The sequence below is a fragment of the Aythya ferina genome (genome assembly GCF_964211825.1).
Source record: "Aythya ferina genome assembly, chromosome: 11".
NCBI lineage: Eukaryota > Metazoa > Chordata > Aves > Anseriformes > Anatidae > Aythya > Aythya ferina.
The window spans coordinates 11,362,689-11,385,144 of NC_140307.1; the positions used below are offsets into that span (position 1 = coordinate 11,362,689).

The 22,456-nt window shown below is 48.4% G+C and overlaps 1 protein-coding gene across 3 annotated transcripts in view; it reads left to right on the forward strand.

Annotated features, from left to right (window-relative positions):
* Nucleotides 1-22,456, forward strand: part of CSNK1G1 (casein kinase 1 gamma 1) — a 111,386-nt gene that overhangs the window by 85,787 nt on the left and 3,143 nt on the right. For 2 of the 3 annotated variants that reach the window (XM_084532456.1, XM_084532455.1), the window contains 8 exons: nt 4,680-4,914; nt 7,046-7,131; nt 9,213-9,297; nt 10,493-10,641; nt 12,223-12,327; nt 16,054-16,161; nt 18,489-18,595; nt 20,823-20,846. In XM_084532456.1, the coding sequence (XP_084388582.1) occupies nt 4,680-4,914; nt 7,046-7,131; nt 9,213-9,297; nt 10,493-10,641; nt 12,223-12,327; nt 16,054-16,161; nt 18,489-18,595; nt 20,823-20,846 (899 nt within the window). The remainder of the gene's footprint in view (nt 1-4,679; nt 4,915-7,045; nt 7,132-9,212; nt 9,298-10,492; nt 10,642-12,222; nt 12,328-16,053; nt 16,162-18,488; nt 18,596-20,822; nt 20,847-22,456) is intronic. The other variant, XM_084532457.1, reaches the window with a different exon arrangement.

Consider the following 22,456-nt stretch of genomic DNA (forward strand, 5'->3'; position numbering starts at 1 on the left):
GAATCACAGAATCACAGAATTTCTAGGTTGGAAGAGACCTCAAGGTCATCGAGTCCAACCTCCAACCTAACGCTAACAGCCCTCCACTAAACCATATCCCTAAGCTCTACATCTAAGCGTCTTTTGAAGACTTCCAGGGATGGTGACTCCACCACTTCCCTGGGCAGCCTGTTCCAATGCCTCACAACCCTTTCTGTAAAGAAGTTCTTCCTAACATCTAGCCTAAAACTCCCCTGGCTCAACTTAAGCCCATTCCCCCTCGTCCTGTCACCAGGCACGTGGGAGAACAGGCCAACCCCCACCTCGCTACAGCCTCCCTTGAGGTACCTAAAAAGAGCGATAAGGTCACCCCTGAGCCTCCTCTTCTCCAGGCTGAACAAGCCCAGCTCCCTCAGCCGCTCCTCGTAGGACTTGTTCTCCAGGCCCCTCACCAGCTTCGTCGCCCTTCTCTGCACCCGCTCAAGCACCTCGATGTCCTTCTTGTAGCGAGGGGCCCAAAACTGAACACAGTACTCGAGGTGCGGCCTCACCAGAGCTGAGTACAGGGGGACGATCACCTCCCTAGCCCTGCTGGTCACGCTGTTCCTAATACAAGCCAGGATGCCGTTGGCCTTCTTGGCCACCTGAGCACACTGCTGGCTCATATTCAGCCGACTGTCCACCATCACTCCCAGGTCCTTCTCTGCCTGGCAGCTTTCCAACCATTCCTCTCCCAGCCTGTAGCTCTGCTTGGGGTTATTGCGCCCCAGGTGCAGGACCCGGCACTTGGCCTTGTTAAACTTCATGCAGTTAAACTTCATGCAGTTAAACTTCATGAAGATTCATGATGAATCTTCAAAGAAAAAGGAGAACCCCTTTGGAGTATTTTCTGGTCAGATGACACAGTGGGGAAGTCCGCCTCGGCCGGGGATGAGACACAGCCCTCAGGTTTGTCACTAGGCTTGGGTGTTTTTCTGGTAGGCGTGTGCTGTGCTCGGAGCTGTGGGAGCAGCTCAGCGAGCTAATTTTTCTTAGCCTAATTCACTGCTTCACACATCTCAGTGCAAACCTGTGTCAAAGGAGTCCTCCTCTGCTTTTCCTTCCCCAGTGGAAGTTTTGGAGCTCTGTCACTCCTGCAGCTTGTGCATTCACAATGCTTCACTTTGCTCTGTTCAGAGTATCAAAAGGGAATCTCGTCCTCCAGGTGCAGCTGAACAGATCGAGTGGCTGACATTCCTTAGCTACATAACACATGGAAATAAAAACATGGGCTCACTGATGCCAGTCCCTACAGCCCGTGAAGCAGAAGTCATCTTAGCTTTGAGGAGCTGACTCAGTGATCGGGCTGGGGAAGGGAAGAGCACTTTTTACTCTGGCTTCGATTTTTCACTCTTGGCTGCATCCAACATCTGTGATGCTGCATTGACAGCTCAATTTGTCAGGAATAACGTGATTTGCAACCTTGCTGTACGTGCTCGCTGTCGGAGCCAAGGAGCACGAGGCCCCTTGTGTCAGGCATGGTGCAAGTACTTCTGGCTGCGACCCAGACCAAGTGGTGGTGAAAAGTGACCGGTGATTTTCCTTTTAATTCTTCATTAAACATGAAGAATTTCTGATCTCTGCTGATCTGATCTGTATTCAAGCAGGTGATCTGCAGAAGGGCTGAGATTTATCATCAGGATGTACAGATAAGATTGACAGCAAGATCAGATGATCAGCAGCTACTTTTTTGGGTTAAGAGGGTTTATCACAGTTCTTCTTGACATGAGAAAGGAAAACAAAAGCATGGATTTATTTGGCATCTGGTTAAATGTCACAAATATCCTTGCATTTCTCAGCTGCAGGGCAGGGGTCCTGCTGTGTGCCAGGGGATGCTCTCCCCTCGCAGGGGGTTCTCTGATACCTGGAATGGGTATTTGTGGCTCCAGAGATGGACCCCTGAGGAACTCGGCCAGCTGTGGATGCAGAAATCCTGCTGTAAGTCACAAGCAGAATCTCCCCCACACTGTTACCATTCCTTTGCCCTAAGATAAAATGCCACGGCCTGTTCTCATGATTGTTAAAATAACGGAGCAGATTTTAAGGCTGCTTCACAGTCACTGTTTCTCAGCATAAAAGCAATTCCAACCATTAGTCTGAGCTCCTTGCAGAGGCCTGTCTGTATGTGGAAGGACAAACAGGCGGATATTAGAGCCTACAGCTCAAACACACACCAGTGGGCACCGTGGCTCTGCTCCATCCTGCCTGTGGACTGGGAACTCACGCCAGCCTCAGCTCCTGCACTGACCTCCTCTTCTTCAGCTGCACCGTGTCTGGGCCAAGGCCGTGAGCAATCGCTCCGGGGAGCAGCTGCTGCAGCAGCACGGCACGGATCTCAGCAAGCCTGGAGGGGAGATGCAGCACGGATTGGCACCCGCTCCCCATCCCCGGCAGGCATAAGGAGGGCACGCATCCTGTCACAGCAAATAAAGCACTGAGGCTGCTTCAGGAAGCATCTTTCTGACGTGGAGAGCTTCTTTCAGCCATCCCTGGCTGCGTGTGGTTTTTCCAGCAGCACATCAGGAGGTGTCCAGGCAGATGGAAATAAAGAAAAAGGACAATGAAAGACCCGACAGCATGTGTGTCTGTGTGATGGGAGCAAAAAAGGCAGGTACATAAATATCTCTAAGCGCTGCTGGAGTGTATTGTTTCAGCGGACATCTCAGCCATCCAGATTGTTGTCCTGGCCAGAGCAACTCGCTGTCAATTAAATAAAAAAAAAAAAAAGGGCTTTTTTTCACAGCTGTGTAATTGCTGTTGTCTGTTTCAACAACTGGGCTTCTCCGGTAGCAGAGGCAAATCAAATGAGGTAGTCAGGCCACGCTTGAAAGCTTGTTATGTATGGAGAGGCTGGGATACCCTTTGTCCCCATTTTAAGGGTTGCATCTTAATTTGAATTGCCTCCCTATATACCTTTTTGTCTTCTAACCTGCTGGTGTGTCATGTAGGTGATTCAAAGCGTGAAGAAGGGCTGAAGTGCAGAGCATCTGCTCTGTTCTGCATCATCCTGTAATTGATTAGAAATAATGGCTCTTAGCTGTGGAACCCATTTTCTCAGTACATTGAAATAAATCACTGCTTAAAATGAGAGAGGAGGGGAACTGTAACACGTGCTGTTACCTTCTTTGAAGAGCCTTTTAATAGTCCTGGGTTTTTTCTTAAGACCGAGGCACCTGCAGTCAGTTTTTTCCTGTCACCTGCCCTCCCTGTGCAGAACTTTGTTTTTATTAGGAGAGCTGCCCCCTTCTGCCTGTTACTCCTTTGCAAATGGTAAAAATGCTGCAACTTTTCCTTAAAAACAAGGTGTCTGATAAACCTCTGGGAGCAGGACAGAGTAATCTCACATGCCCTGCAGGGACGAGGCTCTGATTTCACTGCCTGCAGAATTAAAGAGCTTCATTTGTTTTGTCTTGGCAAACACACGTAGGTACCTGAAATGGCACCTGGGCTGTCAGATCCGGGCACGGGGAGCCTTCAGCCAGGCAGGCATCCAAGATCAGGAAAGAAAAAGAGAGAGATGGGTTTGAGAGCAGAGGATGTGTCCAGATTCAGCAAGAAACAGCCAGCAGTCGGGGGCTGTTGGCTGACTCCAGCTTGCAGTCAGAGCAGGCCCCCGAGTCTGCTGCCATCACGCCTGAGGCTGCTACAGTGGCATGGCAGTGATCTTTGTGCACTGGTGCTCGTTGATACAAAATCTGGAGTTTGTGAGAGCTTTGCCATGTATTTTGTATGTGTGGGGCAGCTGTGGACCAAGGTAGCCTTAAAAGGGGATTTAGATCTTTTCAATTAAAACCTAAAGAGGAAATAAACACGGAATAAATGGAAGTGAGTTGTTAATTATTTTCACTTGGAATCATCTGATAAATTGGGAACACAGAAGAGGACTGCTTGCAGACCTACTCTAAAATCACCTGCAACATATTTCTTTTCAGAAGTGCTATTAATGGTGAGCATCTGAATAAGGAGAGTGCTGAGAGGGGGAATGGCCCCTTCAGCCCTTGGAGCTGGGGGTACCTGCCTGTTTACTTTGTCTTCAGGGGCAGAACAAAGTTAGTCAAAAGCTGCAAAATATTCCAGCTATTTCTGGTTGACAACTGGTGAGATGAATTATTATTTTTGGTCAGCATCAAGGCTCCCACCTGCCCAGAATCCCCCTCAGTGGAGGATCTGGCGTGTCTAAGCCAACATATGGGTCGAGGGAGGAAGGTGGTAAGACACAGAGCAACAAAGGAAGGCTGTGGGCAAGGGAAGAGCTCTCGGTAACCGGTTTAGTATATTTAAAATCAATACCAAGAGGCTGCTGCTGCAATTCTCTGTGGAATCCTTCCAAGAACGGTGTTCTGGTAGTAGCGTTTCAGAACGAGCCTGTCCAATTTCTTTTCAGTTCAAGTCAGGGAGCACAGTGTGGTAGCTGGAGAAAGGAGGGGATGACAAATTCTTTTTCCAGCTCTGCACCAATTAACGTGACCCAGCTCAAACAGTAACTTCTGCCTTGCTGTACTCCATCTGTTGTGTTTCTTGTGGGATATCAGAGTTCTCAGATAGCACCAAGCACTTTCAGGAGACTTTGTGATGGGCTAGCAAAACCTTGCTGTGCTGTTAGCTGGGAGAACATAACAGCCGGTCTGCTTGGGAATAACTTTTGCCTCCTCCTTTTGCAGATATCTCGAATGGAATACGTGCATTCGAAGAACCTCATCTACCGAGATGTCAAGCCAGAAAACTTCCTTATTGGCCGGCAAGGCAATAAGAAAGACCACGTCATTCACATCATAGACTTTGGACTGGCGAAGGAGTACATAGATCCAGAAACCAAAAAACACATACCTTACAGGGAACACAAGAGCTTAACTGGAACAGCAAGATACATGTCCATCAACACTCATCTTGGCAAAGGTCTGTGCGGTCGGCGCGAGTTTGCCATGCCGAGTACTGTCGAGCTCTGATTGTTGCTTGGTTTACAGCTCTGTCGTGCCCTTTGAGGTCTTTGCAAACCATGCACCATGGTGATGCTGTTTACAGCTGTGAGGTTTTACAGTTTGGGGTTCTTCTGAGGCATTGAGACAGCTAAAATGTTGGAACTGAAAGCCTTGTAATTATAGTTGTTATTAGGAACTAAACAACTGGTAGCAACCCTGCTCTGATAAAAGGCAAGTAGGCGGGTTGTAATTGCTGCACTGAATGATGACCAAATAGATTTTTATAGCACAGCCCTGCACGGGTACCTTTCAGTTTCAGGTGCTACAGTTCAATGTTCCCTGACCTAATAATTGGTTAGAGAAAATGCATAATGTTTTCCTTAATGACTTAACTAATTTTAAACCTGTCTTCTATCTCTTCTCCTCACTGTCTTGCATCCCTCTTTCATACTAGAAAATCACAATTCTGTGGCTGAAAGGCAAAAAAAAAAAAAAAATTAAATGTTTATATTCACTTAAATTCATGAGAGTAGTGAGATAGTGGAATATTCCTTGAGCAGCCTCCTGGCTAGGAGATCAGGGCGTTGCTGGCTTTTGGATCTCTTGGAGAGCTCTCTCTTTGGGCAGTAAGAAGGGATGGGCCCAATTTCTATTTTCGGAAAACCAAGCGGAGATTCAGGAAGGGATGGAGGAAGTGAGAGGCTGCAGTGGGAACAGGCCGCTCGCCAGGCTCGGAGGCTGCGGGTGGGATTTTCTGCAGGGCACGGCACTGCCACCACCTACCGGCGAGTGACCTTGCCGTCAGCACGCTGATGTGTTTTCTCATCCCCTGCTTTCATCGGGTGGGAGGATTGGGAAGGAGTGCTGGAGTTGTCCCCTTTGTGTTTCAGGACTGAGCAAAGTGCAGCAGATTGATTACAGTTTTTCAGAAAGACGAGTGCTTTCAGCCATCTCCCTGAGAAGTTTGTCTGCATCACTGCACTAAATTACCGAGCTCTCCCTTTTTTTTCCCCCTCCTTTTTACAGCTGTATCAGGGTGACATGCAGGAGCCATTATCCTGATTCCCTTCTGCTGAGCTTTCTCACCTCCGGACCGTTTTGCGAGTTACATTTGCTGCTGTGTGGAGTCGTGCTGTGCAAAGCGCTGCCTTTTTCTCCCCTTGCAGATTATGCAGCATCGGGGACAGCTCACGCGCAGCTTGTTGTGGTGTGTGGGCTGCATGACTCGATTTGCTCCGTACTGCGGGTTCTGAACGCGTTATCTGCCTGCAGGTGGAGGCTGGCAGGGGAGGAGGTTGCACCAAAGCCCTCTGCGAGCTCTGTGAACCCCAGTCTGGTGCTCCCTGGGAGAAGGGCCCGAACTGCAGCGCTCTGACCTTCCCTGTAAACGCTTTCCTGCAGTGTGCTGGGAAGCCAGAGACAGCAGATGACAGATTTTGGGGTCCCCGTGCCATTGAGGAGCACCAGGGCTGTTTACTCACCCAGCAAGCCGAAGGGTCACGCTGCCACCAGGGCAGCCTGCTTGGGGCGTTTAAGGATGCTTTTCCTTTGGCATGAGGCCCCTCTTTTTTCCCCTCATCTATAATCATAACATCTGCATGGCAACAGCAGCAAGTGTCTCACAAGCAAAGCAGTACCAAAAGGAGCTATTTTTAATCCTCTCTGATGCGATGAGCTACAGAAGCAGTCGGGAGAGGGCTGGCACTATGCAGCACGGTAGTTCCCTGCAGCTGGCTGCAAGTGTCCCCTGCCTGTTCTGTGTAGTTCAGAGGAAATAACACAACCCAGCACAACATCGCAGCTGTACCGTGGGCACTGGCAGTCCTCAGAACAACTAGGGAACTGCTTTATTCCTCTGCGATTAATACCTCCACCTCCCATCTTTTGTGCCTCACCTTGGGCAGTCTGGCTCGCAGTTGTGTTGCCTCCCCTTGTTTAGCTGATACGTTCATGTGTTTTGTGTTTGCTGTAACAAGGTTTCAGGTACTTTTACTCCAAGCTGCAGACAGCAAGCGAATTTCCCTGTGATATTGCTGAAATACGTCCGGCTACTGGTCAGATCCCTTTCTGCAGCTGCAGCAATAATTTGTCATCTCTTCTGTTTTTAGAGCAAAGTCGTCGAGACGACTTGGAAGCCCTCGGCCATATGTTTATGTATTTCCTCCGAGGCAGTCTGCCCTGGCAAGGACTGAAGGTAGGTTTGAGTTTTAGGTTTTGCCCTTCAAAACTTTACTTGGTTTCTGCCCAAATGTGAATCTGGCAGGAGAAAGTTTGCAGAATGCAAGCAGAAGAGCCGTTCTCTCTGTCTGTCTGCCGACAAGGCGTTAGCTTTACCTACAGAAGGTACCAGGACAGAAGCGTGTTTCCTATCACATCGGGTTTCTGTAGCTTCACTGGGTCAGTACAGCTCTGGAGAGAAGATGCAGCAGAGGCAAATGAGCGTCTGGGCCAGGGACAGTAATGAGAGGGCTGCCGAGCTGTCGGAGCAGCTTAGCTGTAATGTGAACCTGCCCCGGGAACACAATGGTTGTTTATGAAGTTCCCGTTACGGCACACAATGCCCCAGCTGCATCTGCGATCGTGTTTATAATGGGAGCCATTTGATGGTTTTAGACGTGCAGATGGAGTTCAGCCTGAAAAGACGTTTTTTCTGGTGAAAGTATGGAGCTTGGCTTCCCTCCAGAGACACTGGACACTCGGTGCTTAGTTCTGGATTATAAGTTTATGAAATATCACGTACATGTGGAAGGTTGCAAGCAATTGAGTTACGGCAACTGCAGCTGAATGAAGCAGTCGTAAGTCGTCCGCTGGCTGTGGGGTGTTGGTAGTTGCATCATTCTGTCACCTTCCTGATGATGAAGCTGCTGCATTCACCTTTGGAATTGGAGTGAGGGAAGGGACTGGATGTGATCAGGTTAGGAGAGGGTGAAGTTATTAGTGAAGACAGTGACTCCTGTTAGGCCTGTTAATACGGTTTGAAAAAGCAGATGAGCCTTTGGGCTCGCAGGCTTCTCAGCAGAGTGCTGCTATGGTCAGTGGCATGATTGAAGCTGCTAAGCTGCTCTGTCACCAGCTATCCAGAGTTAGCCTCAGCTTCGCTTTGTCAGACATGTGCACAAATGTCAGAGACGATTCAGAAAAGCACAAGAGGGTTCTTCAAGCATGAAAATGCTTCTGAAAGGAATCAGAATCTCTCTGACATTAGGTGCGCCTCCTGTGGTAACTCTGAGTTTGTTACTCTAATAATATGTTTTGGTTTTGGTTCAGTTGAAATTATCTGCTTTAAATTGATCCTGAAAATTACTCAAAAATAATTCCACGTTTAGACAAGGCTCTGCAAAATTTCCTCAGATTACTGCTGAGACTGCTTCTTGAAGTCCTGCATTTCTTTAGCTCCAGAGCACACCCAAACTCCAGCTTGATCTAGAATACGGTGCCTTCACTCTTCTCAGTTTCTTCTGCTTAATCTTTTGGTCTCTGCCGTCAATTCTAAAGTCCTGAGAGGACATCTTACAATGCTAATTATGTGGCTGGCAGGTCTAACTGGCATCTTTTGAAATGGAGGCAATAAAACATGTTTTTTGGGTGCCAGCTGGAGTAGTGCTCTGCTTCAGGAGGGATTCAGGTGGGGAAACCATAACTGAAGGTTGTTTCATTCTTCTCGACAGCCAGCTGTTTAATCAATGCTAAGTGATAGGCACTTTGGGGGGTGAAAGGACAGGTGGTGTGGAAGTAGCATGGGACTTGGGAGAATTGTGACTGATATAAACTGATTTGACTTTGTGGTGGCTCAGTAAAATCTCAACGTGTCAAAATCGTCACAATTTAACTACTTTTACAGTTGCTTATGAAGCTGTTGTGATTGCAGATGTCTCTAAGCCTCAGTCTGTTCTTTGCTGGAGTGTCAGGATCCTGATGTGCTATCAAAATATACTCAGCTTTGTTTTCTTGTCCCATGAAAGCTTCCCTGTACAGTCTTCAGGACTGGGTTGGTAAGAAATCAGCCCTGTGAGAAACTAACCAATGTACTCTCTTCGAAGCACTGGAGCTGTTTTGAAAGCATCACTGGATATTCTTTGCTGATGGAAAATGTACAGGGAGAATTACAGCGGTATTCCTGGTAGTGTAGTCTAGGATGCAGTTCAGCTACAAGTAACATTGTCTGATACCACGGAGGCTCGATATTAAATATTTTGTTGTTCTTCCCATACAGCATGTCGTTTATCACATGGTTGAACTCTTTCTCCACAACTGTTTTGTCTTTGTGCGCTACAGGCTGACACCTTAAAAGAGAGGTATCAGAAGATTGGGGACACAAAGAGAAACACTCCGGTTGAAGTTCTCTGTGAGAACTTTCCAGGTAAAGCCCTGATGGGATCCCTGCAGTGCAGCTGGAGGTGGCCATACCTTGTTCAATAAAGTATGCTGGTGGTGTGCGTCTGTTACATCGTCGTCCCTCAAGCAGGCAAACAACTGGAGCTGCTGCTAGAAATTAGCACATCCTGTGAGCTTGTGGCTGCGGCTTGTAATGAACATAACTCTTCTCATTGAGGAGGCCAGACAATGCCTCAGGTTGCTTCTTTTCTTTTTGGCTTCCTTCCCCAAGAGGACCTCGTTACTGTCCTTCTCTCAAGTGACTGCGTTCGATCTACTGAGTTAATCCTTTTCCAAATGAAAGGATTTACAGCTGCTAAAATTTTAGGTGGCCAGCTTAGGAGATGGGATGATATCTGGGCAGAAAAAGCCTCGTTGCTGCTGGAGCTCAGGGGTGCTCCAGGGTGCACACCAGCATCTCCTGCTTTCCTTCCCCAGCTGGTTGCTGAGCATTCAGATGAAATCGCTGTGGCTATTTTATGTCTGTGTGAGCAGGCGTATGTGTGAGCATCCTGTTGGCAGGCTCACTGAGTCGTCGTTTATTGTACAGTGTGTTTTAGTGTTTGTTTTGTACAAAGGTATAGAATGCAACTTGTTGTGACACTCGGATTGAAGGTAGAGCAGCAGCTCCCTGGAGCAAGTGTGGGACTTCCAGCTTTGTCTGAGGAGCATTTGAATTGATTTGCATTGCAGACCACTGCAAAAAACAGTGCTTTTTAAAGGAAGGCCAGGGTTAGAACTGGTAGCCCAGACAATCCTCTCACAGCCTGATGCTCAATGCTGCATCACAGCCCTTGGTTTATAGGCACTCATTGAGAAGATTCAGAATAAAAACGGATTATTATTAGACTTTGGGCAGGGCAGGAGGGCTCTAGAGAGCTGAGTGAGATTCACTGAGCAATAAAAGACTGGGTAAAGACCTGCTGGATATCCTCAGCTTCTATCAGTCTATGGGGCTCACCTGAATTTGGTGGAGCCTGGACAATTCTCAGCTCTGGGGATTTGGTCATGGGTCCAACTTTGAGCACTGCCTTGCCAAGTGCCATGGCAAGGCCTTGCTGGAGTTAATGGTGAAGCACATTTCCAGCATGCACGTGTAGCCTCTGCTGAGAGGCTTGCAAGTGATGGAGCCCATGTGTGAGCACAACTAACGCTGCTTCTGTTTTCCCCTTTTTTAACAGAGGAGATGGCCACGTACCTCCGTTATGTTCGGCGATTAGACTTTTTTGAGAGACCAGACTACGATTATTTACGAACCATCTTCACGGAGCTGTTTGAAAAGAAAGGCTACACCTTTGACTACGCCTATGACTGGGTCGGCAGGCCAATTGTAAGTCAGTCCTGCAAAATGCAGGGCCTTGCCTTCCAGGTGCTGCTTCCCAGCCACCTGCCTCTTGGTTTGTCCGAATAATCCCAATTAGTGCCAGCGAGTTCAGGATCAAATCGTTCACATCTTTTCTCTAGCTAGCACAGGCTGAACACAGTGAGAAGCCCTGATGTTGTGTTTGGGGGTTCTTGTGGTGCCCTACGTTTCCCTAAGGGGCAGAAGGCCCCTTCCCACCTCTTTGGGTTTACCCTGGTGTGGGTTGTTCAAACCTGATTTTCGCACTTGAGGCCGTGAACAGGACTGGACTTAATTTGCTCCGGTCTAGCACAGGATTGGAGACCTTTGTAGTCGATATCTAAAGACATCCATCTTACAGCAGAAGAGCATACTTGCTACCTCAGCACTGAATGATGGAAGATATCCCTAATGCTTGGGTTCTCATAGGGGAGTACAGAGCTGGGCAGGGCTCTGACAAACACTCATAAAACAGTAAACAGCAAACCCATTCTGATCTCAAAAGATCCTGGGGCTTACCCCATTCCAGAGGCTGGGCCAGCTCTAAATAAAGCACATGGCAAGGAAACGTGGGAGTATCCACGCTCCATTTAGCAGCTTTGTGACATCAGGTGGAACACAACAGTGATCCTGATCCACCTCTTCTATTGTCAAAAGCCATTTGTATTCAGGAAGACCTTGGCCAAAAGATGTGTCACGGGGAAATCTGATAAAAGTGTCTAAAGCTCTTCCGCTGGCTGCCTGTCTGATTTGTGTCCGTGGTGCAGCCTGTCGCTTGTATTTTGTGGCGTGCTGCTGATAGCCTTCTTGCTGATAGACAGTCACTGTGCGCCGCCAATGGCAAAGGCGCCCGTAAATTAATTGTCACTGGTGCCAGATCAAATGCCTCCAGCGCTAAACTTGGTGCCATTGCCGGTGATTTCCAGTCCCAGCTATATTTAGCGTTACCAGTGTTTACCGTGCCCAAACTGGTTCATTTTAATAAGAAATCATTCTGTGAAATCATTCCGTGATTTTTCTCCTCATTTTTTGTTTAATTACAAAGGCAATTGATAAAAAGCCCCCTGTAAGACAAGCTGGCTGTTGCTGACAACTGCAGTGGTTGCTATGGAGATTTGATGTTGTGAGCAGGGATTACGACTTTGGTGAGAACAGAGCAGATGAAGCTTTAATTTTAACACGTCCTGTTTCTATGCAAGTGTGGTTTTTAAAAGGAGCAAGACAATGAGATGAGGAAAATAAGCCTGGATATTTGCAGTCACAATAATCTTATTTGAGACACATTTGGAGTGATCTGCCATTGGTACAGATATGCAGCTATGTCTTTTTGATTCAGTTTTCTGTAAGATGTTTGGTGCTGATATCCAGCAAGCCACCAAATCAAAGGGATTTCATAGCCCTTACTGTAATTATCCTTGGTTGCTGTCAGTATATTTGGGCAGCATTTTGATGTTTTCCTGCATTGTCCTTGCATGATGGGAGCCATCCCGACAAGTTAGGTTTGTACACACATGCTGAGAGACGTGTTGTAGTCATTGGCTTCATCCTAATGAATGCTTTATTTTCCAGCCTACTCCAGTGGGATCGGTTCACGTAGATTCTGGGACGTCTGCAGTAACAAGAGACAGCCACGTCCATAGGGATCGACCATCGCAGCAGGCCCTTCGCAATCAGGTGTGTTACTCACCGCTGCTTTGGCAGGACTGCGTTGTTTGGCATCTTTCTGAATTCCTCTTGGTCTGGAGAAGCAGAAACCCTGTGCCAGTAGAAGTTGATGGGACTGATTCTTGCTTTGTTTGTGGCAAGTGCGTTTCCTGCTTAATTTAGGAAGACTGTGGTCTGAGCAAGACTTTGTCAAAGCAACAGATTGCTGAAATACTCTGTCGGCCAGCGGAACTCCTCAGGACCGTGAGCCATACAGAGTACAACTTGGAATGGGTCATAGTTTGTGGGTAAGCTCTTTATCTCAGCTGTCCGGCGTGGTCAGACTACCTGACCAGCCTGGCCAAGAACATTCCTTTGGGTGCTTTTACTCACAGCACGTGGACTGTGGAGCAGACCAACAGTCGTGGCTATGGTAGCCTGCTCCCAGCTGCCCTCTTTCCAAGGACCATGCAGCTGTAATAAGATGTCCCATGGACACGCGCTATATCCAGCTCGGGGTGTCCTGTTCGTGGCACAGGTGTTGCAAAAAGGCAGCAAAAAGGCAGCAAAAAGGACTGCCAGCGTAGGGTCCTGTGGGGAGGCTTAGCATCGTGGTCCAGATGAACTTCAAGTTTCTGAATTTCCCCATTTTTTTTCTTTCTAGTCGTAATATTTTCTTGGTGTTGTTGAGAGTCTGGATTTTCTATATTAACAGAGCTGATCAGAAGTTCAGTAGATCTCCAACTGCTGGCTCCTAGCTAGAGCTATTGGTGCTCTTACCTCCCAGTGAGTGGTTCTGGGCTCGCTCTGCTCCTCTAACTGCTGTGTGCTGTTCTAGCTCCTCGTCTGTGGTCTCTGCGCCCACGCAGCTCATGCGAGCTGGGGTTTGTGTGCACAGAATTGAGTGTGAGATGAAATAACCTGTCTGGGCTCGGCTTTCCTTGCTCCATGCAGCTGGGCTCTGAGTGATAGAGCACTTAATATAGACTAGAATACATCTAAAGCCATCAGCTACAATCAGGATGAACATCCCACATTAGAAGTGTTGCTTGTAGGAAGCTGGATTGTTTGAAGCATGTGTGCAGTACTGGATTTATGCATGCTTATTAGTGTGGACTGGTATGAGAGCACTAGTAAAATAATCTGCTTTAATATATTGCCTGATTAATGCATTAACCCCCTTTTTGGGTGGCAGTTTCTAGTTGTCCGCTTTGACAACAGACTTTCACGTTGTGTACACGAGGCATCTTGTTTCCTTTAACAGACAATGACGCCTGGCTTCATTTTCAAGCATGTTAGTTCACAAATTATAGTGTGTAGTACAAAGACAGCTGGCATATTCCTAAAATACTATTCAGACAACCTTCGGCCCTTGTTCTTCTGAGCTTCTCAAATTATCTGGATTCTGTACTGTGGGCACCTTCTGTCATCGTTTTCACCTAGACATTATTTAGGATATGCTGAATTATGTTACATTCCCGATATACACAGCAAATAAGTTTCCCCTTGCCAAAACTTAAACAGTTCTTTTCCAAGGGTTATTCCTTTTAACTGTTGAGCAAACTATTTCTGTAAAAAGGAGGAGAAAAACCAAATTTCTAGAGCAGTGGATTGGAGACATGGGTTTGGGTCAAGTAACTGCCTAGATCTCCAGAGTTAACTGCTTTATTTTTATTTCCAAGTATACTAACAGCAGATTCTCCTTTATAATATTTGGTTTCCCAGTAAAGACACTGATGAGAGAGTGGTCTCCTTGTTGTAGCCTTTTCCTGTAGGAAGAGATTTACTCTCTATCAAACATGGGTGAGCCCTGCCCTGTCTGTTTTAGATGCCAGTCATGTCTCGCGATTTGGTAGCTGGTAGGAAGGTGATGAGTGTCAACAGGAACTTGATGCTCTCCAATTCACAGGCATCGCTTCTTCAGTGCCATTCTTCGGGCTGCGTTGTGAGCTGCTCAGCTCAACCCTACTTCAAAAACAGTTTTGAACCCACATACGTGGGTGTAGAGCCAAAAGACAAAACTCTGGCTCTTGTGGTTTCTGAAGGCTTTCCTAGAAACTGCTTCTGGGCTCCTAGGCAGAAGCGTGCTCCTCCCCGTGCTGACATAGGTGATACAACTTCAGCACCTGGGCTGACCAAGCAGCTTGGTGGTATAGTGCTTTGTAGGAAGCAGCACTCAAGATTTGTCTTCTACTAGTTCTTAAAACCTGCAGTTAAGTTCTCCAGTCCTTCATAGTCTTGTGATCTGCAGCAGCTAAAGAAGAATTCCAAGGAAGGTGCTTCTCCAGTAACTCCTTTCAGTGCTACCAGGTACAAAAAGTGTAAGCAGCATCTCAGGCTGGTGGGGCAAACATTTAAAAAGATTTACGAGGACAAGCCTGGACAAAGCCACCTCTAGGGAAATACTGCCTGTGAACTGGATTTGGTGACAGCTTGGATGGAGGAGATGCACTATGAGAAGCTCAGAGGGGGACTCAGAGGTCACTCGCAAAGGAAGTGGTGGCTCATGCTGTATGAAGTGCAAGCAGACTTATTTTCTCTACTGCAACTGCAGGGAGTAACACACAGCAGTGCTGGGGAAAGGTAGAGTCTGGGCACTTCTCTTTGAGTAGCCAGTTCAGCTTCACTGCTGATAACTTGGTGTTTATTCGCTTGAGCCTCTTGTTTCCTGCCCTCTAGTTGGATTAAAGCTCATTTGTGCTGGCCAGGTCCATGATGTCTGTTCAGCATCCATTCTGCCAGGTGTGTGTGTGCTGTGGGGGCTCTGCTTCTCTGCCCTCTCTTCTTTTGAATTTGTATTTCAGCTTTGAAACCTTTGCTTACCTTTTTATATGCTGTCCAAGGAGACACCTTGTAAATGTGTCCCATCAGTAACTTCATGCTTGTTACATCCTCTGCCGTTGGCGTGAGACCTGACACAGATCTGCCTGTTCGTTCTGTGCTTCCTGGTCTTGGGAAGCAGATGTGTTCCTTCAGCTGGCCACCTGGCTTTAGCTGCACTGCGGTACACTGGTGCTAGGTGACCGACGGATGTGTATCATCAGTGCTACACAACCTCTAAGCAGCTTCACATGCATGTGCACAAGGGTTCTTCTAATAAAACAAATCCAATTTGAATAATTTCCTTGCATCTACTGAGGACAAAAAAGAAACTGATAGTGAAAGTTTCTTGCTGCTGTAGTTTTCTGCAGAAAAACAAGAAAACAGCAACCCTCACTCCAGTAAAGGAGGTGTGGTGGATGTTTCCTTCTGCATCGTACAGGTGAATTAATGTGTGGAACTGGCTTTTGGTGAAATAAACGTGGCTTCATTTAAAGTTGCACATTTGAGTTTAAAAAATGTGTATTTTAGCGAGGTCAAGCTTGTGTATCCAAACTTGCTGCCATGTCCAGTTCTCTGGTGCATGACCTGACACAGACAAACATATTGTCAGCATGTTTATTTCTATGCTGAAACACATGGAAATGAAGCCGTGTAAAGAAATAACTTGCTGAGTAGATCTGAGCTTTCTCATAATTTATTACCTAGAGAAGAAGAAATCCACTGCTGCAGTGGATAGAGACAGCTAAAGTATGGAATGATGTGTACTTGGTAAAGTGAAATTTTAGCCTAGCTGAATGTTAAATGCCTTGCTTTTTGCAAAGACAAACAAAACAAAGCACTACTAACTCACTAACAAGCACCCTTTCGTTTCTTCACCTCATTCACCTGTTGCCCTCTCTTCTGTTTCTCTCCTGCTTCTGGACTTGCGAGCAGGCGTCATCAGATCGTCGAGGAGAGTGGGAGATCCAGCCAAGCCGGCAGACGAATACCTCGTACTTGACATCTCATTTGGCTGCAGATCGGCATGGAGGATCAGTACAGGTACCTTCTCCCCGTGATCTGCACAGCCTTGTTGTGAGAATCTGTGTGAAATCCCCTGAAGTCTCCTTGAATTGCAGTTACAGCACCGGGGCCAGGAAGGCAGTTTCATAGCAGTCACGTTCTGTGGGGTGCAGGCTGTGGTGTCCAACACAGCTGCTGTTACTGCTTCCATGAAGCTTTTCCTCTGAGAGCTGTTTAGGACCAGTGAGTGCTGGGTGATGGCAATGTAGAAGGTGGAGGAGCAGAGGATGGGTGACAGTGACAGCATTAAAGGTGCATTGCAGCTAAGTTCAGAAATTCCTGAAAAGACTGCTTGTGATCCTGAAAATATGCCTGCCTCTGGTTGTCACTCAGGCTGGCTAATATTCTTGCAGTATTGCCAGGGTAAGATGGCTGGAAATGCTGGAGAAAAGATGCAAGGCTCATTCAAGCAAACAAGAGCTGTCTAATATTGCTGGCGAGGTGAAGTCCTTGGCAGAGGTTTGCCTGTAAGAGCTGGCTCCAGTGCCAGACACAACTCTAGTGTGAGTTTGAAAATTGGCTCTGGTGAAAGGGGAAGTGGAGCCTGGTGTGGGACAGGGCTGAGCTGAGGAGACGGGAGGACTTACTTCTGGAGCAGTGTCTGTGTCTTACAACTGTCTAGTTTGTTGTGTACTCTTCCTGAATATGTCTTGAGACTACTGTTACACCAGTATGAGACCACATGCTTGGGAAAAGCCAAAGGCTGAGAAATTCAGAGATAAGGAGGAACCCATGTATGTATAGCTCTCATCTCGGATGAGAGCAGACAGTAAATGGGAGAATTCAGCCCTCAGGAACTATGGAGTGGGTGTCTGTATTGGCATTGCTTTACATAAGGGGAACAGTTTACTTGTGCAACGTCAGCATGAGCTTCAGCTCCCCACAAACAATGCCCTGCCAGAGAAACTACAGCAATAAGGCAGCCCTAGTCTGAATTTGACCATGAGGGTCGCCTGCCTGGGCAGCTTACAAGCGTGTGTGCTACTGTGAGCATTAAAATTCTGCTTAACTGCAGCCGAGAATGGGATGTCTTCTGCTGTGAATGGCTGCTCTGCCTGCAGCGTGATGGATGCTCAAATTGTTCCTCAACAGATGCCCCAGCTAATGCTGAGCCCCTGGGAAGTCAGGAGTTTCAGGAGGCTGTTTTCGTTATGGGAACGGTTGAATTTGCCACATCAGAATGGAGTGGCAGCACGTTAAAAAAAAGGAGGAAGAAAAACAGAGACTTTTGTAAATTGAAATTTAATGAGAAGTAGCTGAAGAAAGTGTAGGAAGGTCACTGGGAACAGCACAATTAACTGCTCGTGTTTATCAAAGTTGTGTGGGAAGTGTGAGGGCCTGGAGAGCCTGGGTGGGCCTACACTGTGATGGGTCTGGGAAGGGGGCATGAAGAGAAGCTGAGGGGCTCTCTTGAGAGGAGAGCTCTGAAAACCCAATGAGCTTGGTCCTGACTTCCCTTGGTGCAGAGACTGGGCATGGGACTTGATCTGCAGAAACAGCAACTGCTGGTAGGACTTGAGTATTCAAAACAAATGTGCAGATGCACTTAATCATGAAGAGACATCTTTATAGATCTGGCTTCTTTCCCTTCATCTCTGGTGCTTAGTGGCACTGCCACCTGCAATAGAGCAATCATGAATTGTCCAGAAAATTACGTGTTCTCCTGGCAGAGGACCAGCTGCTGACAGCTGGGGATCTGGATAGTTATCCCTGTAATGGACACGTTGAAGTCAGCCATAATGCAAACTGAAGCAGAAGGAGATCATACAAATAGGTTTTGGGCAAGGAGGTAATTCCAGAATCTGGCAGTGTAAGGAGTGAGATCTGGGGGCTCTGGAGTGAGTTTATCCCACACTAGTGGCTGGTGACAGGACTGAGTCACTCACCTCTAAAGGCGTCAGGAGAATGCAGTCAGCACAGTGCAGTTTCTGTGTGCGTATGAGGCTGTCGATTAGTCTTCACACCAATTTTTCTTTAAAAGACCCCAAATTGTAGTTTAACCTCCCACAGACGTTCAGGCCTGTGCTGGGCACAGCACAAGTGTGTACTAGTGAACAAAGTCCCCTGCCTGGCGTTCTGCTCTCACGAGTCAGATTATTCTCTCCAAACGGCTGCTGGAAACACAGCACATGATTTCACGGCATCCCAGGAATCCCACAGCCTGCTAAGAGGGTGCTGGGAGACAGGAACAGAAATTTTGCAGACTTCCCATTCCTACAGCATCCCTTGTTGAGGCAAGTGGAGACACGCCACGTGCCACGTGCTGTGTCCAGGGGCTTTAACGGGGCGTTTTGTTTGTCTTGCAGGTGGTTAGCTCGACCAACGGGGAGCTGAACGTGGACGACCCGACGGGGGCACACTCCAATGCACCCATAACGGCGCAGGCAGAGGTGGAAGTGGTGGAGGAAGCTAAGTACGTTCGCTTTACAAACAGGCTTTCCACTGGTGTGGTCATTTATCCTCCTCCTGTGAAACGAGTGGGGATATTTACCCGTGGTGAAGTACTCGATGCTCGTGTCCCATGACCTTTTCCTGCATATTGCTGCTTTTGTGCATGGTGCCTTCGGTGCTGCTGCTGCTGCTTCTTTTTACACTTGTCGTGGCTGGAGAACGTAACTCTTACTCAGAGCATGTGTTGCAAAATAGACAGTAGCAGAAATACCAAGGTAATATGAATTATTTCAGGAATCCCGGTGAGCATCCCCTGTTCCAAAAGGAGAACTCACTGTACGCTCATGCTGAGAGCGTAGGAGTAGCTTGAACACAGCTCAGTGAAGGAATTGTTGGTCTGAAAGTTAACACTTTATTTCTGGCTCCCATCCACAAGAAGTGGATGCCAGGTATCCATAATGGTCCTAAAGTAATTCTTGTAGGGACTTGATTTTTTTTTCCTCTGAATTCTCTTGGTCCAGTTCTCCAGAAGCTGAGAGAGAATACAGTAGCAGCCCTTCTGCTCATGGGGAACCCTGTGCTCACTCTGAGCAGACCTCTCCAGAGCTTGTGGCAAAGAGTGAGAACTGATATACAAAGTTGCTGCTTTGACCCTTCTGGCCTCCATCTGGCACCATCAATATCACCTTTTGCATGATCCTCAACACGAGACCTTCGTGGTGCCTCTGAGCTAGAGCAGGACCACAGCAGGGTCACGGTGTAATCCCAGCTTCCCAGTACGAGGGGTAAGCAGGCCTGGTTGTGATCTGACTTGGTGGTGTTGGTGCTGCTTGTCTCAGCCACTTGTCTCAGCCTTTGTGGACACTTTTGTCAGGAATGACTCGTGGGAGCGTAGGAAGGAAAGCTGGCAGCTGTGAGAAAGGGTGTGTTGATGGAAACCGTCCCTAGGAATCTGTCAGGCCCAGGCCTGCTTTCCCACCTTATCACTGTTGTGCTGAAGGTCTTTTGCTGTCTGTTCCTCTGTCCCTCGGGAAGCACTCCCGTGTGCTGTTCCTTGCTGGTTGCCAGCCTGGCGGGATCCTGGCAGCGAGCTGTCCGAGCAATGAATATTCTTTCTCCTCCTCCCAGCCAAAGGAGCGAGCCGTGGGTCTGGTACAGGTTCCTCCTAAAGCGTGGCGGGGAGGGGGAGGTCTTGAGGTGCGACTTGTAGAGTGGAAAATAAAAAAGTGCCTCTTAAATTTGGGTAGCATGGCCTGCAGGGAAGGCAGGCTCAGTGTCACAGGCCGTGTCTTGGTCACGATGACTGAACTGGGGCCTCCTGGGCTTGGGGCTGCTCCTGAGAAGGACGGGGCAAATCGCCACCAGAGAAGCGTCAAGACGGATGAAAAGAAGCGTGCAAGGGCTGTGTTGCCCAAGCTGTGTCTTGTGATTTGTTCTGTCCCTTTCCAGGCCCTGCCTGGGTGGTTCAGAATTGGTTTTGGAGGGTTTAACAGGTTACTGTGCAGCAGAGCACAGGCTGCTCTGCACCAACAGGTCTGGGGGACTCCTGTCATAATTCCCTAGGGTGCAAATTCCCAAGTGCTTCATTCCTCTTACCACGAGGAGGGCTGCCTTCATCTCTCCTTGCATCTGTGATCATAAATCCCCTTGGATTTTTTAGACTCAAAACAACCGCTTTGCTATAAAGCGGGCCAAAAAGAGTTAGAACTAGATGGAGTTCGGGCTCTGTGTTTCGAGGCGAGGTGCAATGCTAGAAAGGGAAGGACCCTGGCACTCCCGGCAGGCAGAGGAGCTGTGCAGTGCTGCGTGGGGGTACTGTGGGGACGAGCTGCCAATCCCAGCCCTGGGGTTCACTGAAACCATCTCACTGATGGTCACACACGGCCATCCACGCTCTGGCCTTCCTGCGGTTGGAGCTGCAGGGGACAGAGCAGTCTCCTCTTCTGGTGGCCCAGAAGCCCTCTTTGATCTCAGCCGCTGAAAAGAACCTCACGGGGCCTGTGCCTTCCTGGAGAACGTGCAGTGTTTACCCAAGGCCTCCAAACCCTGCAAAACTTGGCAATTCTCAGCGGCACCGTGGCAAGGGCAGAGGTGGTATGAGGGCTGGGGGCGGGCGGTGGGCAGGCATGGTGTGTGTCTGCCAGTCTGCACTGCATGTTTGCATGGCTGCAGTGACATGCTTTCATCCCACCTCTGTGAACTAATTGCTCTTTCTTCCTTTCTGTGTTTTTTCTCTACACTCTCTGTAGCTGCCTGAAAATGCTCAACTTGTGGTGAGTCCCTCTCTCCAGTCCACATGCAAGGGGGAGCGGACCAGACTAGACTGGGGTTGGCAAAATCCAACCAACCAAGCCATAAAAAGGCACAAACTCAAAGCCAACCCAGGGCTGTTTTGATTTAGGACTCTGCTGAGAACCACACGCAATCCTGGGGAGGGTGTGGGCTGTGTCTGAGAGGCCGCATTGGGCCAAGCAATCAGACTGATCTTTGAATTGATCTACGCAAAAGACAGATTTTAATCCTCTCCTATTTGGCTTCCCATCTCCCCCAAACTGTTACGTCCGTGTGCAGATGATGTCTAATGGAGCTGGGCAGAGTCGGGACCAGGCTTGCCAGGCATCTTGCAGGAATTCCTCACACAGACGGTTACGAAGGGAAAGCCTTGCTCTGGGTATGGAGGGAAGGGGAGCAGCCACTTCCTAGGAGAGGTTCCTGCAAAAACACAGTCCAGGGCATCGTTAGAGAGGGTGTAAAGAAATTACAACCATTCATGGCATTAGTGACAGACACCCAGCTGGAGCTACTGCTTGGAGAGAGTGGGTGGGCAACGGCTGCCTCCCAAGCAGGCTGACAGCTCGGGGGGGAAAAAGCCCTGCAGATGAGAGCTCGGGTCAACTGTCCGCAGAGGGTTTGGGGTTAACGTCAGTCCAAGCCCAGCTCAGGTATAGGTGCAGTTTATCAGGCTCTCCAAGCTGTAATCCCAGCCTCAAAGAGACCCGTGGAGGTGAGCGGGGACACAAGGTTCTGAGCTGAAGCTGGAGGCATTTTAGGCCCAGGCAGCACCCTGGGGTGCTGGTGGGTGGGAATTGCTGCAGAGTGAGGTGGTGACGCCGCTGTGTGGTGAGGAATGTCCTTGTTTGATGAGAGACTGACCCGCCTCTGCCCTGCTCTCCATAGGCATTGCCTCCGATACCTCTGGCATCTCTGGCTTCTCTGTATGTCATAGTCTGGGGCTGTTCTCTTGGGCATTGTCTGCATGCACAGAGATCACGTTCTGTAACTGTCGGCCTGCCTTATTCTTTTGTTTTGGTGTTCTGCCTCTGCCTGTCTGAACTGCCAGGACTTCCTTTCCTGAACCCTTCCCTGGACCGCTGAGTAACAGCCTAAAAAGACAGTCTCAAAGAAAAACAGCCAAAAGTCAGCCAGCTCCCTTCGAACAGTGCCCAAGGAAACACGCGCTGCTCAGCCCTCTTCCCTTCCCAGCTGCATGTCAGATCATAACTCGTGCATTTCCATCACCTCTCCCCGTAACAATCCTCCTCCCTACTGACCATTGCCCAAACCATGAAGGAAGGTGGTTGCTGTGGGAGAGAAATACTGTGACAGGACAACTAGAGAGGGTGGCAGGTGGGCTGGGACAATAAAATATATGCCCAGTCCTGGAGCAGGGGGGGACAGTGCCAGTAGTGTGCAGGAGCATAAAGCTTCAGGCAGCACGCTGCAAGCATCAGACCAGGGAGTAGTGATGGAGTGATCACATTTGACAGGTCGCTCTGGGACAGCGTTCCTGGAAGGACAAGTGTGTCACGTTTATTCTCGGCTCACCTCCAAGCTGGACCTGTGAGGGGTGCCTAAAAGAAACCTAAAGCCAAATCATGGACAT